The sequence below is a fragment of the Aulonocara sp. 'chitande type north' Nkhata Bay genome, linkage group LG18, assembly GCF_057382095.1.
Source record: "Aulonocara sp. 'chitande type north' Nkhata Bay isolate Kocher_YH1m ecotype deep benthic linkage group LG18, A_spYH_male_GT1.1, whole genome shotgun sequence".
Classification (NCBI taxonomy): domain Eukaryota; kingdom Metazoa; phylum Chordata; class Actinopteri; order Cichliformes; family Cichlidae; genus Aulonocara; species Aulonocara sp. 'chitande type north' Nkhata Bay.
The window spans coordinates 9,536,974-9,554,072 of NC_141361.1; the positions used below are offsets into that span (position 1 = coordinate 9,536,974).

Here is a 17,099-nt window from a genome sequence, read left to right on the forward strand (position 1 = left end):
AGATCAGATGCCTCATGTGCAAGCTCTAAAACAATGTATACAAAGCCTGTATGGCAGCATCACCAACACACAATTTTCATTTTCTCAGATCACTTTTAGGATGTATAATTTAGCTCCAGAGATGAACCTGTAAAGGGGCCACCAATGTAAAAACTTTTTCCAAAAACCAACATGATATCAGAGTAATGGTAACTGTAACTGGTTCTGCTTTTATATACATAACTGGTTTCGTTTGTAATATAAAAGACTTTATCATATATTGTATTTCATACATATGCACCCCTTATTATCTTTGCTCATGTCCTGGCGCATATGTGATATAAGTGCACATTTCTAAAAAAAAAATAAAAAAATAAAAATTGCATACATACAGACAACAGCAACTGTCACAAACACCATTTTCATGCAAAGAGTTTATTTATGAATCAGACTGCAGTATCATACAACAGTAGCACAATCATATGACTATGGATTATGCTCATATTTATAGATACAAAGATAAAGGCATGTCTTAAAAGAAAAAAAATGAATGAGTTCTCTTTTGATTTACTCTAAAAATAGCTTTTAAATACTTGGCATAGTTTTGTAAATTAAATTATGAAACATAATGTTTTGCCCACTGGTTTTACTATTGGAGTACCAAATGCAAATATACTTTATGAAAAACATTTTTTTTTCCTCCTCTCTCTTGCATTTCATGCAAGGAAGAAAAAAAAGATGTCAGTGAGTACAAAAAGCACTTAAATCTCATATGAAAATAGAAAATATTACAAGTGTGCATAATTACTTCATGTTGCACATAACCTGCAGTACAAAAAGTCAAACGACACTATGTTCAAGTGTACCTGACATGCCAATTATTGGGGGAGGGGGGCGTATGTACTGAAATAGCTATTTAAATGTCGTCAGGGGCAGTTTATACACCAGACTAAGGCGAGGCCCTTTAGTCTTCAGAATGAATTGAAAATGAGATGTGTTAGTAATTATGGGCGTGCCAGCTTGTCCTCCCTGTGATGCTGACTATGAGCTTGTCTTGAAGCACTGACCCTCCTCTCGTACTTATAATAAATTATGCTTTTTGTATTGTTTGAAGTTCACAGTTTTGGACTCAATGTTCCTACAGATAAACAGCATGAAGAGCAGAAACTATCCGCAATGCTACTGTACCTCTCCAGCCAGAGGGATGGCAGAACAGTAAGTTGTTGGTACAAACCTAAGGTATGAAACAGTGCTTAGTACGTTAATATTTGGCATTTCCTGGAGTGTAATGTAATGCACACATCATAAGGCGACATGATTATTTCGGATTTACATGAAATGTTTGAAATACCAAGACAAAGGTCTGAGTTGATAAAAATGCTACAACTGCAAAATGCTACATAACAGTAAGTTGATGGTTAAACAGTGATGGATTCCTACAGATCTCTTAAATATGTTACACCAGTGAAACAGTCCTTTTATGAAAACAAAGAAAACCCACGTACCTGCAAACTTGTTTTAATCCAAAAGGCAATTTTTTCAATCATCGTTTAGCTTTAGACTCATAATTTAAAATTTATTTTAAAGAAACATTATGCAGATATGTGGTTTTTAGCCTAAAATTGCATCCTACATTGCATCTTTTAGTGCAATAAGCGTTAGTGACAGCACAACAATTTACACAAAATGAACACGCCGTGAGATGAAAGAAACAGAGGAAGAAAGGAGGCGGTTAGAAGGAAGAGGAAACGAAGGAAGGGTGGGAGGAAGGAAGGAAAAGAAAAAAATTCCCAATTTTATTTCTAAACATGTTTTTTTTTTGTGGAACCAACAACAGAACGATACATGATTCAAACTGGAAGACATACAAAGACAGAAATAAGACACAGGCCATGTCTGACCACCAACGTACAGCTGAGATGGATTGATGTGTCAAATATCACAAGGAGCGTCCAACACTGACTCTGTTAGCATGTGAAAGAGCACTATCAAACAGGAAATCATGGCACAATCAGAAAGTTTCCATCAGGTTTAACTCCTGCAGTGATGAACCCTTTTGCTCACTCAAACCAAAATCGTGTGATCAAGGCACACCACAGGGCCATCCCTCCTTATACCGCTCTGTTAAGATTTTAAAGCACTAGAAAATTATGTATACTCTCAATATGATACTATACACTTGTATGATACTTTCAGCTTGTTATAGGTGTGGAGAAATAAAATGTCATGGTTAAATACAAAATTTCTCTTAAAATATTTAAAATATACTTTATTTTGTACATTATGCAAACTGATTAACAATTTGATGATAACAAAAATAAATATTCCGTGAAATGTCGCCTCTTTGCGAAACAGATGTATGAACATAGATATATAAATAGATATATCTATATCTATATATATATCATGAAGTAAAGCACCCACCCCCTGTTAAGCGCCCCTATACCCTGACACGAATCCATTTCCCTGTAATATGATCTCAATGACACGTTCACACTTAAGACTCCTGACAATGGTTCCTACAGGTAGCTCCACTACACCACTGACCTGTTTTTACAATATTGCTCTACATATCTTTTTTTTTCTTGTTGTTGTTCTAAATTCCTATATCGATCTTTAATGTTTATCAAGGTTGCTTAAACCATCATTTAAACTCAATCTGTGCCCTTATTGCTTCCTGAAATTACCTGGAAATGGGAGCTATAGATTGAACTTGATCAGGGGACTAATCAGAGACTTCACCTTATCCAACCAGGAATCGCACATCTAGTTAAGAAAGGCAACTCTCCCCCTCTAAAGTAGGGCCAACGTTATCTTATAGTTTACTGATCTGTCATGCCATGTGGTATAGAGTCACTCTTCACTGAAGAGCTATGGTTGCAGAGTTATGGTTGCAGTGTGTACAAAAGCAATGAGAAAGGGCACAATGTCATTCAGTTGTTTTTTGTTTTTTTTAAAAAGAAAGGCTGATTTATCTCATCTGAAAATCAAAACAGTTCTTTAGCCAAAGACAGTGATGTCCAGTTCTAAAACAGCTGTCGCCTTACCACAATCAAATACGCAGGTTATTTTGGTGTAGTTTAAATGCAACAGAACATGTTTGTGACAATAAACCCCTCTATGTCTACATTAGGTTAAACATAAACACTTACATTCATAATCCTCAACAACTCGCCCGTAAACAAACAGAAACGTTCAGGTATGCGAAAAATGTTTTCGCTGCGGACATTTTCAGAAATTCTAGTATGCACGACAGAATTGCATAATGTCTGCCAATGAGAAAAGCATAGGGAGGATAGAATAGAAAGGACAAGCCGCTACAAGACTAACTAGTAGAAACCCTATAAGAGGATGGGGTTGGGGATGGAGGACGGATGGGGTAGTGGGTAGTCAGTTTGGGAAGGCTGGGGTGGGATTCTGGGTGGAAGTTGCCCCACAAGTTAAAGAGGCACCTCCCTTTGGCAGTGGAACAGCACTCTTAGTAGTCAACGCAGCGCCGAGGGTGAGGGTGTACACAATGCTCTTGTCGGACAAGAAGGCAATTTCAGTGTCAAGATGAGATGAAGGCATTCTAGTAGGCAGCCAGGTCACAGTGTTGGAGCTAAAAACCTCAGATGGAGATGGTGGACGCAGTCTTTCTACACTGTCTCCCCTCGGCTGGGATCATTGGGGTTCTGGGACATGAGGAAGAAAGATATTTATTCACAAAGGAGTATTTTTTTTAGCAAAAATCCATTATCTTATGAATCAAAATTGTCTAATTGGGCAAAGGTTTTCAAGCTCCAAAATCAGGAAAAATGACAAAACCGCATAAAAAAAAAAGTAAACTTTCTTATCATCTTTACATCCACCAGGCTTCACTTCTATGCCATTATAGGCAATAATTACCTGAGAGAGGTGACTCCTGTTCATCTTGCAACACTGTCTCGGGGCTCTCCTGTGAGTTGGTGACCTCTTGCTCGTTGTCTTTGTCCATATGAGGAGCAGGGTCGAACTCCTCTGCTTGTTCTTCCTTGCCCTCCCCTTCTGCCTCTGTCTCCCCTTCCCCAGAGTCAGTACTCCTGATGCTTAAGCGCCTCACACGATACATAACATCCACATCTCTCATCCGGGCGAGTCGCTCAACTGCCACCCGACCTGGAGAAATAGCCAGTTTGTTCTGCAATGCTTCAATTCGCTGTGAGGGGCCCTTGCTCCTCCGCTCACCCTCCAAGCTAAGAGATAGTCTGCGGTCTAGGTTCGGGGGAACGGAAAGTGGCAGTCTATCAGGCGGAAACTCAGGTAACCCAGGGAGGTCTCGCCCTAGATGAGTCCGTAGACCAAGTCTATGCTCTGGGAGAGCAAATGGCTTCTTCTCTTGCTCCTGCTTGTCAACTGGCGTTGCATTGTCTTGTTCCTCAGTTTTCACTTCAGCTGTCTGTTTGCCTGCACTGCCTTCAGGTGTTTCTCCTGCAGTGGCTTCTTTATCTTCTGATTTTTCTTCCTCAGTTGCTGTTTCATTAACACTCTGTTCCTCTGTGACTTGGGGGTCTGTAGGCTGATCAGCTGCTAATACTGTGGCTGCAGAGGAGAGATCCTCTGTGGCTCCATCCACTGGTATGCTCTCAGCAGGATTAACTATGCATAAATTGTCCAAGTTTTCTGCCTGAGCATTGTCTGTTTTTTCACCCTCTCCCACATTCTCCTGTGTCAGTGAATGCTGCTCTGTTTTTTCAGCACACACTTCAGACCCTGACTGATTTGAACATGATGCATTTGGCTCCTCTATTTTTGTATCTTCTGATGGACTTTCTAATGCAGTGCATTGTGGCGGACTGCCATTTTGATTGGCCGAGCTGTCTGAGCTGTTCTCCTCGTGAAGTGGAGGCAATGGACCCTGTCTCATCTGATTCTCAAGCTCTCGTTTACAAATAGGACACTCCTCCTCTGATTCAGCACTGAGATCTTGAAGAGTCTCTGTGTCATTAGGTCTGGAATGGCCTGCGGATGCTTTACTGGCATCTGATGGGTCTCTAGACTGACGCAAAGTCTGGCATATGTCTTCATAATCTGGAGGACTAGTGAGTGTAGAGGCATCCTGCATGGGCTGTCTGTCTGCCCATGGCACCTCAGCTGCTGTGGTGTGCGTTGTTGGACTAAAGTCACAAAGAGGTGTTTCGATAGGTTCATCTGGCAGGTCTAATTTTACTGTCCTGCCATCGTTGCTCCTTCTGCGTGAAAGATGCGCAACAACCCTGTATTCTCTGAAGCCCGTCTCCCGAGGTGGCACCGGGAGCTCCTCCCTAAGCTGCTTGCTGAAGGTTACCGACTTTGTTGCAGGCCTGGAGAAGGCGCTCTTCACTTCCCTGTATTCTGGGTCAACAGACCAGCTTACTGCACTGCGCCTAAGGCTGCTGGGCTTGTTGAGAGGTTCTGATGTCAGTCGGATTTTGATACGCTCAGGGATCTGGACGGAACCGTTTGGGACTTTATTGCTGGCAGTACCTAGCTCCAAGATGTCTTTGTAGGCCTCGTTAAGGTCCTCAATGCACTTGTCAACACTGGGCTGTTTGCTGCTCTGTTGCTGCTGCTGATCCTGGACTTCTTTTTTAATGGTCTCCAGCTCTTTGACTGCATCCCATGGTCGCTGGGTGGCCGGTTTCAAAAGGAACGGTTCAAATTTCTCCTGTCCTGTGTTTGCTGCTGGTTTGATCTCCTCCACATTTCCTGAGGGTGGTACTGCTGGCTGCTGAGCTGTGCTCTTGTTCAGCTGGTTGGAGAAGGTGGAGGTCAGGGAGAAGGCGCTGTTGCTTGAAAGTTTTAGGCTCTTCACTCCCTTTATGGGAAAACTGAAGGCAGTGCCCACTACTCCGCCGCTATCAGGGGTTACTTCGGTGCCAGGAGGAACAGGGTCTTGTTGTGCTTCCTTGTTTTCAGGGCCAGCTTTTCGGGCCTCTGGGCTAGTTTGTGTCTCCTGGTCTCGATACTGGTTTGCAGGCCAGGATCCTGACAGCTTCAGCTCCTTGTAATGATTTATTTTAGGGGGTCTACAGGGTAGTTTTTTAAACATTTTGCTGCTTGCTCTACTGCTCGTTTTGCTGCTCGCTATGCTACCAGTTAGTGCTTGCAGCTCAGCTTCAGCTGAAGATGTGCTTTGGAGACTTTGGTTTGTTAAATGGCCAGTTTTGTTGCCACTGGGACTGTCAGCTGGGTCTGGCGACTTCTCGTTGTTATTATTCTGATCACGAATTGTCCCAGTGAGCTGCGGAGTAACAGGGACAGACACCAAACAAAAAATTGTTTCACTAAGCCTCTTTTTAAGATTCTTGGTTTTGTCTTTCTCCGGTGGTTCAGGTTGCTCTGCCTTTTTTACTTCTGTCACAGTTTCAGATACACCCTGGTCAGCCGGCTTACATGGAGGTGGCGGTGGTTTACCCAGAATAGATGAAGGTAAAAATGGAGTACGGGTTTGCTCAGAAGCTACACTGTCACTTTTTTTTATTCCCCTGTTGGGCCATCGATTACTGCTGTCGCTGTCACCGGGAGCTGTTTTTCGGGTTTCGGTATTGAGAGCTGGCCCCTGTTGGGGAGGAAAGGCACTATCATGTGTAGATTGTCCTAAAATCTTAGCGGACGGAATCTCTTTGTTGATGTTGCGCATCTTGTCTATATCTGTTAGAGAATTTCCGCCAGGCCCTCCTGAGATTTGTTTTGCTCTTGAGTCTTCAGTGGGTAACTGTCGGGCATGACCTGGTTGTTCTTCATGTCCAGAAGAAAGTACCTGTTTTCGATAGGACGCACTACGTTCTCCATAAGGTTCCAGCCAGGAACTACTTGCCTGTCTGTAAAACCACCTTCCGGGATCTGAGCTTGGCATCTGCAAAGCTTCTGCCCTCCATCTTAAGTTTGCCATTTCATTGCGGTTAACTGAAACTGCTCTTGGGGGTAGGGCTCTTCTATAAGATGGGGGTGGGATGTAGCCAGGAGGCTCCATTCCAGTGATGGCAGAGTGTTGTGCGAAATAGTCTTGTCTTAGGTCCCCACCCCTTGGATAATAGATAGGCCTGTCTTTTTGTTTGACACCCTGGTCAATAGCAAGCATTTCTGCGCTACCCCTAGTCTGCTGGTGAATCTCGTATGATGGAGGCTTTAAAGGCCTGCTGAACCTGGGCTTTGGTAAAAGTGCAACATGGCTGCTTGGCCCAATACTCCTACCCCACCGGTCCCGGCCGCCGCCATAGATGTACCTACTGTATGGCCCAGAGAAGACAGTGCTGCTTATCCTCTGTCTATCAGGTAGACTAGGCCTTGATGGAATGAGCTCTCTGCTGTCACGTCCATCAGGTGACAAAACTCTGGGAAGAGACTGAGACTTTGCTTTAGTTCTAGGGTGAAAAAAACCCTCCGGTGTCCTCAGTCGGTAGTAGTGGTCCTGAGCCCACCGTTCCCCATCCCCATCTGACAGCTGCCTTCCCAGGCCCACAGCAGGCCTCCATTCCTCTGTTCCAAGGCTCTGGCACTTCCTCTCCCCAGTCACTCTCAACTGACCAGGTCCTGCATCTGGGTCCCTTAGCCAGGAAATGTCCTCCCATAGCTGCTGCGCTTGCCTCTCTGCCCTGTATTCCTCTGCTGTGATCAGGGCCTGTGGCCTCCACGCTCCAGCAGAGGCCCTCAGCTCCCTGCCATCAGCATAGTCCAGAAGGATGCTGAAGTCCTGACCTCGCCTCCGCCAGTAGGAAACATCCCTATCGTCATGGCTCAGCGGCTCTGAATAAGTCAAACTGGGAACATCGTAGAACCTATAAAAGAAAAAATCTCAGTGTTAATAAAACAATCTAATCTTTTAACAGTGTTTCTTTCATTACAGAGGTTATTAAATGAGTTGCGGCTAAACAGCATCAGAACCATCAGGCTGCGACATACAGACAAAGAAAAAATTATCTAGAATGAAAGGAGTTAATACCTAAAACATATTTCACAATATTGTATTATCTCAGTCTATTTGATAATAGATTAAAACAATTTCATCCACTTGAAATGTGATCACTGGTAAATATTAAAAGAGGCATGCCCATGCCAGTCCCAGACATGTGCTTTTGCTTTGCCAGTATAGGTGTTCCAAACAACCTAATCAAAGAGAGCCAGCACATATGAGCCAGAAATGCTTAAGTCAGCAGCTCCAAAGTCCCCTGAAGACACCACAAAATTGCAATGCTACTGCAATATGATCTGCATATTAAATTGTGCTGACCTTATCTTGGAAACTGGTCATCTGGATGGCAAATACCACTCTTTAAAAAAAAAAATCTGACGCAAAAGAGAAAGTGGCTCTGTCCCTCTCATTATTTTATCACATACTTTAGGAACCATTTTGGCCTACAGTACATATAAAAACCTTTAAACCAAAAATACAATAAACTTTAAACCTGCATTACTGTGTTACACCCAAAGTGAAAGAGTAAACTAGAAAAAGAGCCTTTTTTAATTGTTTCTCATGTAAGTATGCATGAGCAACAATCATCCAACCAAAATCATTTGTATAATTTTAAAAACGCTTGATGAAACTAATATGAAATGGCAACTGTGTGACGAGTTACTGTTGGCAGGTTCACAACAGTGGTTCCAGTACAGTGTGATAAAGCACTGCTGCCTGGAGATAAATTTAGTTCTGGTCCCATAATCACCTCTTGGGTTTGGGATAAGGCCGTAGTGCATGCTTGCGCTGCTAAAACAATTATTTTAGATAAAATATATTACTGAAAATATATATATATATTTAATGACAACGCATCTAAAAAAAAAAGTCTATGTACACTGAGGGATTTTCCATTACACTGAATTTTAGGATTTTTTTTAATTAATTGTCATCAATAAATATTCCCCGGGTCATCACTCACATAAATGCACATTCTTAGACGCCCTGATGACAGCTGATCATAATGAGGGCGGGACTGCAGGCTTAAATGCTTGTTGAAATTCAATTGTAACCATCAGTTCTTTCAGAAAAACATATTAACTACATTTTCCCAGTGTAATTATAAAACTGTTTCATGCAAAGAATCATCTGTATATATATATATATATATATATATATATATATATATATATATATATATATATATATATATATATATATATATATGTATATATATATATATATATATATATATGTATGCTTGATTATAAATATGTGTAATAGTTTTTAAAACGTAACATCACAAAAAGAAGACTGAATAAACAATTAGCCTCCGTCCAGTATCTGCAGTGCACTAAATCCCTGTTAGTCATTGTACTCATTCATTTAAGCAGCAAAGTCAATGGATCATCCTCAGCAGCATATGCTACTGTATGGCTGAGGGGAGCTGCGCTGTGCACACTTGCCCAGCAACATGCTTACATCACAGAGCACGTGCTGGGCGTGATTCAGTGTGCCAGTGTTTACAGTGGAGTGATTACGCGCCTGTCTTGAGGCATGTTCAGTCCTCCTCAGTTTGCTCTCTGTCTAGTGCTGCTGTTTACATCTGCCTGCCGGGTGGAGGCTGTGTAGATGATTCCAGTGCCTGGGTGGGCTCCACAGAGATGCAAACCATATCTCTGTGCAGGCATGTACACAGCTCAAACGACTGCAAAGGCACCTTTCATAATTCCTCATATCCCAGCATAAGATATGTCAGTAGTGCTGCTGCAGCCACAGTGTTCTGCAGCTCTGGAAGGAAGGGAAGAGGAGGAGAAAAAAACCCTGCGCAGTGCAGACTCAGTTTTGCATGCAATACTGACAGGCCCCAGTGAGAAGTGGGGGGAGGAAAGAGAGGGAAAGGGAAGGTGCAGGGCGTGGGGGATTGCAAAAGAGAGGGAAAAAACACTCACCCACTATCTGTAGCAAGAGAATCACCCAAGGGCTGAGTGTCACCTAGGATACCGATGCCGATTTCTTTTCTCCTTTGGTTCCTATCCCCACTCTCAATGTCTATGCTGTGGTAGCCCTTCACCAGTGCCTGCCTGCTGCCATAGATGCCAGTGATAGATGCCCCCCGGTCTGCCTCATACCCGTTCAGCGTCCCCCGGCCAGCCCTGTTGTCCACAAGTTCACGCTGGCAATCAGCAGGGCGCTTGTCAAAAGGCGTGGCAGACGGAGGGTCGCTCTTCGGCAATTTATATCCGTGCGAAATGAGAAGGTCCTCCACGCTGTACATGGTGGTGTCTCTCTCACTTCTGGGCAGGAGGGCAAAGGTGGGTGTGTTGCCTTATGCGCAGTGCTGCTGGTGGAAGCTGGAGCACGGCTGCTCAGCAGAGGCCATCACTAAAGAGAGGACAAGGGAAGAGGTAGAAGAGGATTATTTCTGCATGCAACTATATCTGAGAGGAGCCACTTTCGTAAGAAAGAAAAAGGGTGGCATTCCTTGTCAAAATGTGTTTAAACTACTTCAGCACATGCTATATTGACATCTCCACAAGTCTTTTCTTAAAATTAAACACTAACATGAGCTAAACATGAATTTTTCTCCCAGACATGATCCTGCTTCTGTCGGCAACCCCGGATGTACAGCCACAGTTTTAAAGGTGAATTTAAAGCTCACTATCTGAACACTGAAAAAGTCTATAAACCAGAAAGTGTGTGTTATGAGCCACACCCCTTGTTCTTTCCAATGACATTTTATCAACTTTCCCAAAGTGCCTGAAACCATTATCTAATGTAACAATTGCCAAATTGAGAATTGTTCTCATCCTATTAAACCACTGTTTACATAATGATTTCTCTACCCTTTGTCAGACAGCAGTGCAGTGGAAAATTTGATAACCGCAAAGCAAGCAGGTTTTAGGTGGAATATTCGTCATCAGTCATGACAAGCACTTATTGTTCTCCAGAGACTCAGAGCAAGCAGTTATCTTAAAAGAAACTGCAACATATTCTTATATATTAAGTTATAAGAGATTAAATACCTCACCGTACAATCAGTCAGTTTCAAATATGCTTAAGTAATCACTACCAGTGTTGTTGCATCATATATCTGCCTTCTTGCTAACTTATTAGTGCTGCACACCACTCCCATATGCCATCAGAAAAAGGAAAATACTGGGTATTATATACCCAGTATAAAATAATCTACACAATATATACTTTCCCGCATGCCTGTGCTGTGTGTGAGCACACACAGTGTGAAGGTTGCCAGATTTCTTACATCCTAATGGCATCAGAAAAAAATTTGATGCATTAATGGCGTTTGATTAAATTGATTTAGGTCTTGACTCTTAAACTATAGTTCAAAGATGAAGTCTGAGTTGCAGCGTCAACAATAAAAAATTATGTGAACTTTAAATAAAAATGTGAACGTTAAAAAAAATAAAAAAAATTTTTTTTAAATACTAACAGTATTTTAATGTTTTAACTTTTACTGCTCTGATTCCAGTCGCTTATTATCATGTATGTTCTTTAATTTCTCTTAGATTTCTCTTCCCTAGAAAAAGGCCCCAATGGTCACATCATATTGTCTTTTTTTCATATATATTCTCTCACAAAGACATTGCTGGCTTAAAAATCAACCAAGCCCCAAACTTTCTAGATCACCATGCAAAGGTATAGCCATCGTCACAAATCAGCAAAAAAAGCAAAAAAAACATTTCTCGGTTTTCCAAAACTCTCTCATAATGTTGTGGTGGTTAATTAATTTCTATAAAGCAGAATACTTTGATGAGTTTTATAAAGCATAAAAAGGCGATTATTTTCATTAACAAGTTAAATGATGATTACCGTCTAAGTAAATCAACAATTTACGAGTGTGGAAAATGTCAGAAAATGGCCAGAAATGCCCATTAGGCTCAAGCCTGGTGTCATAGTATAGAGTATGAATAACATTTAAATTCCCATGATATTCTGAGTAATGATGAGTATGACATTTAAATGATTTAGACGCTATTTTTCACATGGCGTGTTTAGATTATCACACACTAAATCACAAAGGTGAGTCTTCGACTTACTTGTTCTGTTAGAAAAATCGAGACAAATAAAAAAAGAGAAAAAAAAGCAGAAACTGGGGAGTTTAGTCCTAAAAATGTCTTAAAAACTTATTCTAACATGACAGTACTTCAGTACAAAACCAGTTATTTATTTTTAGCTCAAAACAAACAGCAACAAGTAGGAAATAAATAAGACTGCTTTTGTATTGGTGCTCGAATGTAATGTAAATTTCACTGTCTGTTAGTTTGTTCATTTGTTTGTGTGTACATGTGAATGCACAACCACACCTGCCTGTCTGATATATTAATTAGTGGTTGTAACAGTCTGTCCTGTATGGAAGCTTGTTTCTGCCTCTAAAAAAAAAACAAAAAACAAGTATCCATAACTCGAAATTTCGAGTTATTTTCTTGAAATTTTGACTTATTAACTCGAAATTTCAAGAAACGTAACTCCAAATTTGGAGAAACAAATTTCGAGTTACTTTTCTTAGAGTTTCTTAGAGTTAGCTCTGCCAATCAGTAATCTACGTGAATGATGTCACTTTCTTGTTACCCGGAAGCACATGGCGCAGAGTAACGCACACTCAAAACCGGATCGCAACAAATTGGCGCTTTCGCAAGTACGTTTGCTGATAGTAACGCCATGTGATTCAGCTAATAACACAAGGATTTCATCATTTTTGAAGCCACGCTGAAAATACTCAGCAATTTGTGCATTCATGACTGAATGTAATAATGGTAGCTTAGCTGTAGCTTTTGTACCTGAGGGCGTCAGCTTCCGGGTAACAAGGAAATGACGTCATTCACGTAGATTACTGATTGGCAGCGCTAATTCGAAATTTCGAGTTACTTTTGTCAAAATTTTGAGTTAATAAGTCAAAATTTTGAGTTAATAAGTCGAAATTTTGAGAAAATAATTTCGAGTTATGAATCCTTTTTTTTTTGTGGCAGAAACGGGCTTCCATAGTCCTGCCTGCAGATGACAACGGATGGCTTATAAAACATTAACAGAGTGATCAAAGGCTTTGCACACAGTAGCATTTTGGCAAATCATAGACTTGAATAGTGGCTCACTTTCCATTATGAAGGTGTCACTTAAAGGACAAGTGTGCTGTTGGATCAAAGATGTTGGTGTTAAAATATACTTATATACACAACTCATCTAGGAATTGATCATAGCCAAACACATTTACTTATCTCTGTGCTGGAAACTGCTGAATTGCAGCTCCATTAATGTTTATATTAACATAGATTAAGGGTGGAGGTCATGTGACAAAGTAAAAAACAAAAGAATTAATCTAAATCAAAGATGTGCAGACAGAGTAACATCTGACCGATAATAGTTTGCAAGGCACAAACACTGCATTTACAGGGTCTCCATGGACGTTATCAGAAAATTGTGCAGTGTGCGAGAGAAAAATGCACTTTTTTATAACTTTTAATAAAACTATATTATTTTCATCATATATAAGATGAAAATAAGCTTCTTTATATTAGTGATGCATCTTGACTCATCTCAGAAAACGGACAATTGCTGCTTTTCTTCTATCCAAAACATTATGACTATGTCATAAAAGGCCATCACATATCTTTTAATCTTACAATCCGAGATTTTTTTCTTTCTTGTTTTTTGGAAGCAACTCAGTATTCTCAATAAATATTAGAGCTCAGTCAACAAAGGCTTTTTAAGACCAATACTGGCACCAATATTTTTTGCAATTAAAAAATTGTATATTCCAATCAGCTGATACTTTTTTTTCTTTCTGCAGACACACAAAACCTACAGAGATTTCCCTAATATTTCTTATTTGAAGTTGTTTATTCACTTGTTTACACTTTGCTTGGGTCAGCTGGCTGTTGTGTTTTTGGTGTTTGAAATATTTTTTGCCACAGGGAAGCTTTAGAGTGCCCTCTGCTGAACAACCCTTTTAACATGGTTGAAGGTAGCTTCACTCATCTCCTCTTTACTTTTTAAATTTAAATTTATTGGCTGATATTGATAAATCATGAAATATCTAATATCAGCTGATAATCAATTTAAGTCCACATATAAACACTACAGCTTTGTACAGGTTTTGTTTTTTTGTTTTTTTGTTTTTTACATCAAAGGGTGTTAAAGACAGCTTAAGAGAGAAAACTGTATCATTATATTATTTCATTCTCAAGGAATCAGTTTGAAATCCATCTGGGAAGCTAAAGCTTGCAAATCTCTGCCTTTTTTCATTAAAATTATTTAATTCATTCTAAATATACTTGATTGATATATCATCTTAATGGTTTTGGTTTGCTGACAAGTAAGATGGCATTTAACAAGGTCAGCTTGATGTATTATCTGTTGTGTAACATTCATTTTATATTAAATATTACAAAATAGCGTCAGTGACAGCTAAAAGTAAGTTTCATTTATTACAACAAAATCTTGTTTACAATGCCAAATTGTTTTTTTGTTTTTTAAAATTGTGTCAATATCAGCCCTGTATTTATTCTATTACTTTTTCGTTCATTAATTTAAATGATAAAATAATTTATTTAGCTCCAAACTGGACTATGGTTACATAAATAAGCACGCTCTAACAATATTTTGAATTGTAATTACTTTATTAGTGCAATGTTACTGTAGGACACCCAGCACGCATTCCATAAAGAATCACTGCATTCAAATCATTTGGAAAATTCTTCTTTTCCTCTTTTTTCCTCTTGACCTTAATGTGACCTTAACATTTTCCCTCCATAACTTTGTCCACTTTGCAGTTAGGAGTTACCCCTGGTGTGGGAGCTTATTTTATACTGTACTATTCAGTGTAATGCTTCATATCAGCCCAAATCCTGCGGGATAATTAATGCTGTCCAGATGCAAAGAGCCCAGCAGGAAATCCCCACTTTAAAACCACACTGTATGGGACCATATTTTCAAGGACAACAGGAGTGAAAATTGATTAGCCAATTTATTAATGTCATTGAAACTTCACTGACTAAACAAGGCTAAACAGAGCCAAAAATAACATTCAAAATCAGCATGCTGAAATCTATTCTGATGTAAAAGTCCTCCAACTATTACTGGCTCTTCAAGTGGAGCGAATAGGTAGTGTGGTTAATGCAGCAAAAATCAACTCGAGAGCTTCTTGAATCAGCCAAATCCAGATCCGTGAGGACGGGCTGATATAGAAAAGTAGCTTCCTTTAACACAGAGTTTTATCAGAGAGAACCAGAGCGAGCTAGACACATGGTGGCTCTTTTTTGACAAGGTCACAGCTCCAAATGATTGCAGTGGAAATATGGCACGAGACTTTTTTTTGCATAGCAACAACAAAACTATGATTAATAATCACAACAAAGATATATTTTTTAACATAAACATCACTGATACACCAATGGGTATGAAAGGTTTGTGCCAGGAAGATGAAAAAGTAAGGTCAGCTAATGTAAAAGTTGCTGCTGAGGGTCATTCGTTAGCTGATAACGAGAGAAGTCCTTTTTCTGCTTTTGGAAACATTGAACAATTTTTATGTGAGGACTGTCTGTTGATAACTTCACTGTCTGAAAAACACAACTTTAACTTGGAGGCTGGTGCATGAATTCACTTCTAACTTAATAAATCCAATCTCACTGACCACCCTCCCACCTAAAAATCCTCCAGGAACACCCCTCCACCCGCCACCACCACCCCTCGGTGTGCAGCCAGGCCTGGAAGACTGCATGCACAGGTAGTGGTTACTGTAACGCATCAGCACTAGCAGGCAGCACCACCCTAACTGCTAAGGGAGTGTACCTACATCTTACCTAGTGACAGGGAAAACACAGCGCCACAGATCAGCCTAATCATTAAAAAAAACTGCTTAGCCTATGCAAACTCATTCAAAACACAAGTTCAGCACGTTTGCAATTAAGAGCACCCTGTGATAACTATGTCCATCAGATTCTCCGGGGAAAAAACATCTCCCTCACCATCATTCTCCCTGGATAACTCACTGTATGAATGAATCATGATTAAAATAGAGCCGTTTTATCATAACACACAGTTATCAATAAAATATCAAGGTTGTGATAGATAGACGGATGCATTGTGCATTATGCATACAGCATGACCTATTATAGCCCTGCTATAGCCTACTGCAGCGTTATATGGCACAGCCTACATAAAATTGACTGCTATCAAATGATTTTTCAAATCAGCTCCCAGTAGGCTACCTGCTTCACCCAGTGCCGCAAGTCCAGCGCCTTCCAGAGAGAGGAGGGGGGGGGGGGGGGGTAAAAATCCTCCACCTGCACGCACCTTGAGTTGAATATATAGTCAGCGGTCATGTTTTGACGAAAGCCGCTTGGCCAAATTATAACCCCATTGCAAAAAATTCCCCGAGAAATGCACGCAGTAAAGCAGGGAGCGCACATCCCCGCCTCGCTGCCAGCACCAGCGGCGGCTCGGCGCTGTTCTGTCGAAGGGCGAACATTTTGAGGTGTGTGCAAGTTGACGCGCGGTTAACGAGGAGGTTTTGCAGATGCGAGTGTTTACCAAGACCCGCTGCCCTGCGCTACCACGAAGGCTACGTGAGCCACACACACAAAAAATAGAAAAAGAAAAAAAAAGGATAAGCAACCCCTCCCTAGAAATCTACCAGTGTCGGCAAAGCGGGAACCAGCGTGCTGCAAGGATGCCATAACACTGCAAAAACAGAATAAGGGCGTAGCAACAGAGAGACGCATACCTGGGAAGATGCTTGGCGCCGCCGTTGCAGTTCCCCTGCGCCCAGCTTCAGCTGCTGAGACTGAGAGCACTGCACAGAGCCTGAGCCGAGCATGCCTATTGGTAGGCAGAGACGCGCTGGTTGCTGGCTGCCTGGACTGGGCTCTCCTCACTACAGCTGAGGTGGGGTGGGCTCCTCACATGCAGGGAGCTAGAGAAAAGGGATGTCAGAATGGTTTCTTCCAAACTGTTTCTCCTAACTTTCCTTTTTTTTTTTCATAGCAACACTCTTTTTTTTTTTTTTTCATTCAGTGCTGCTTATAGGCTTGAATGATAAGTACAGACTTAAGGAGTGTGAGGTCTGTCTCCCACTGCCACAAGTGTTTAATGCACTAAATGTTGAAGGAGCCACACCTTTTATGTTTCTGCAGGAAAGGTCAGACACTGCTTGTGCTGAAGTTTGTTGCATTGCTAAACCGATTTGCAATTACCGCTCTATCTTTCC

At 40.9% G+C, this 17,099-nt stretch overlaps 1 protein-coding gene across 2 annotated transcripts; it reads right to left on the reverse strand.

Moving 5' to 3' along the window:
• Positions 1 to 418: 418 nt before the first annotated feature.
• On the reverse strand, positions 419 to 16,741 carry jcadb (junctional cadherin 5 associated b). 2 transcript variants are annotated; one of them, XM_086272692.1, is made up of 4 exons: positions 16,617 to 16,741; positions 9,826 to 10,258; positions 3,868 to 7,757; positions 419 to 3,653 (listed from the first exon to the last, which is right to left on the reverse strand). In XM_086272692.1, exons 2-4 carry the CDS (start codon positions 10,149 to 10,151, stop codon positions 3,643 to 3,645), a joined length of 4,227 nt encoding a protein of 1,408 aa, XP_086128818.1. In that variant the 5' UTR covers positions 10,152 to 10,258; positions 16,617 to 16,741; the 3' UTR covers positions 419 to 3,642. The 2 variants fall into 2 exon arrangements, with proteins under 2 accessions (XP_086128818.1, XP_086128817.1); XM_086272691.1 differs by lacking the exon at positions 419 to 3,653 and having other exon boundaries at positions 3,851 to 7,757.
• Between the last annotated feature and the right edge of the window lie 358 nt (positions 16,742 to 17,099).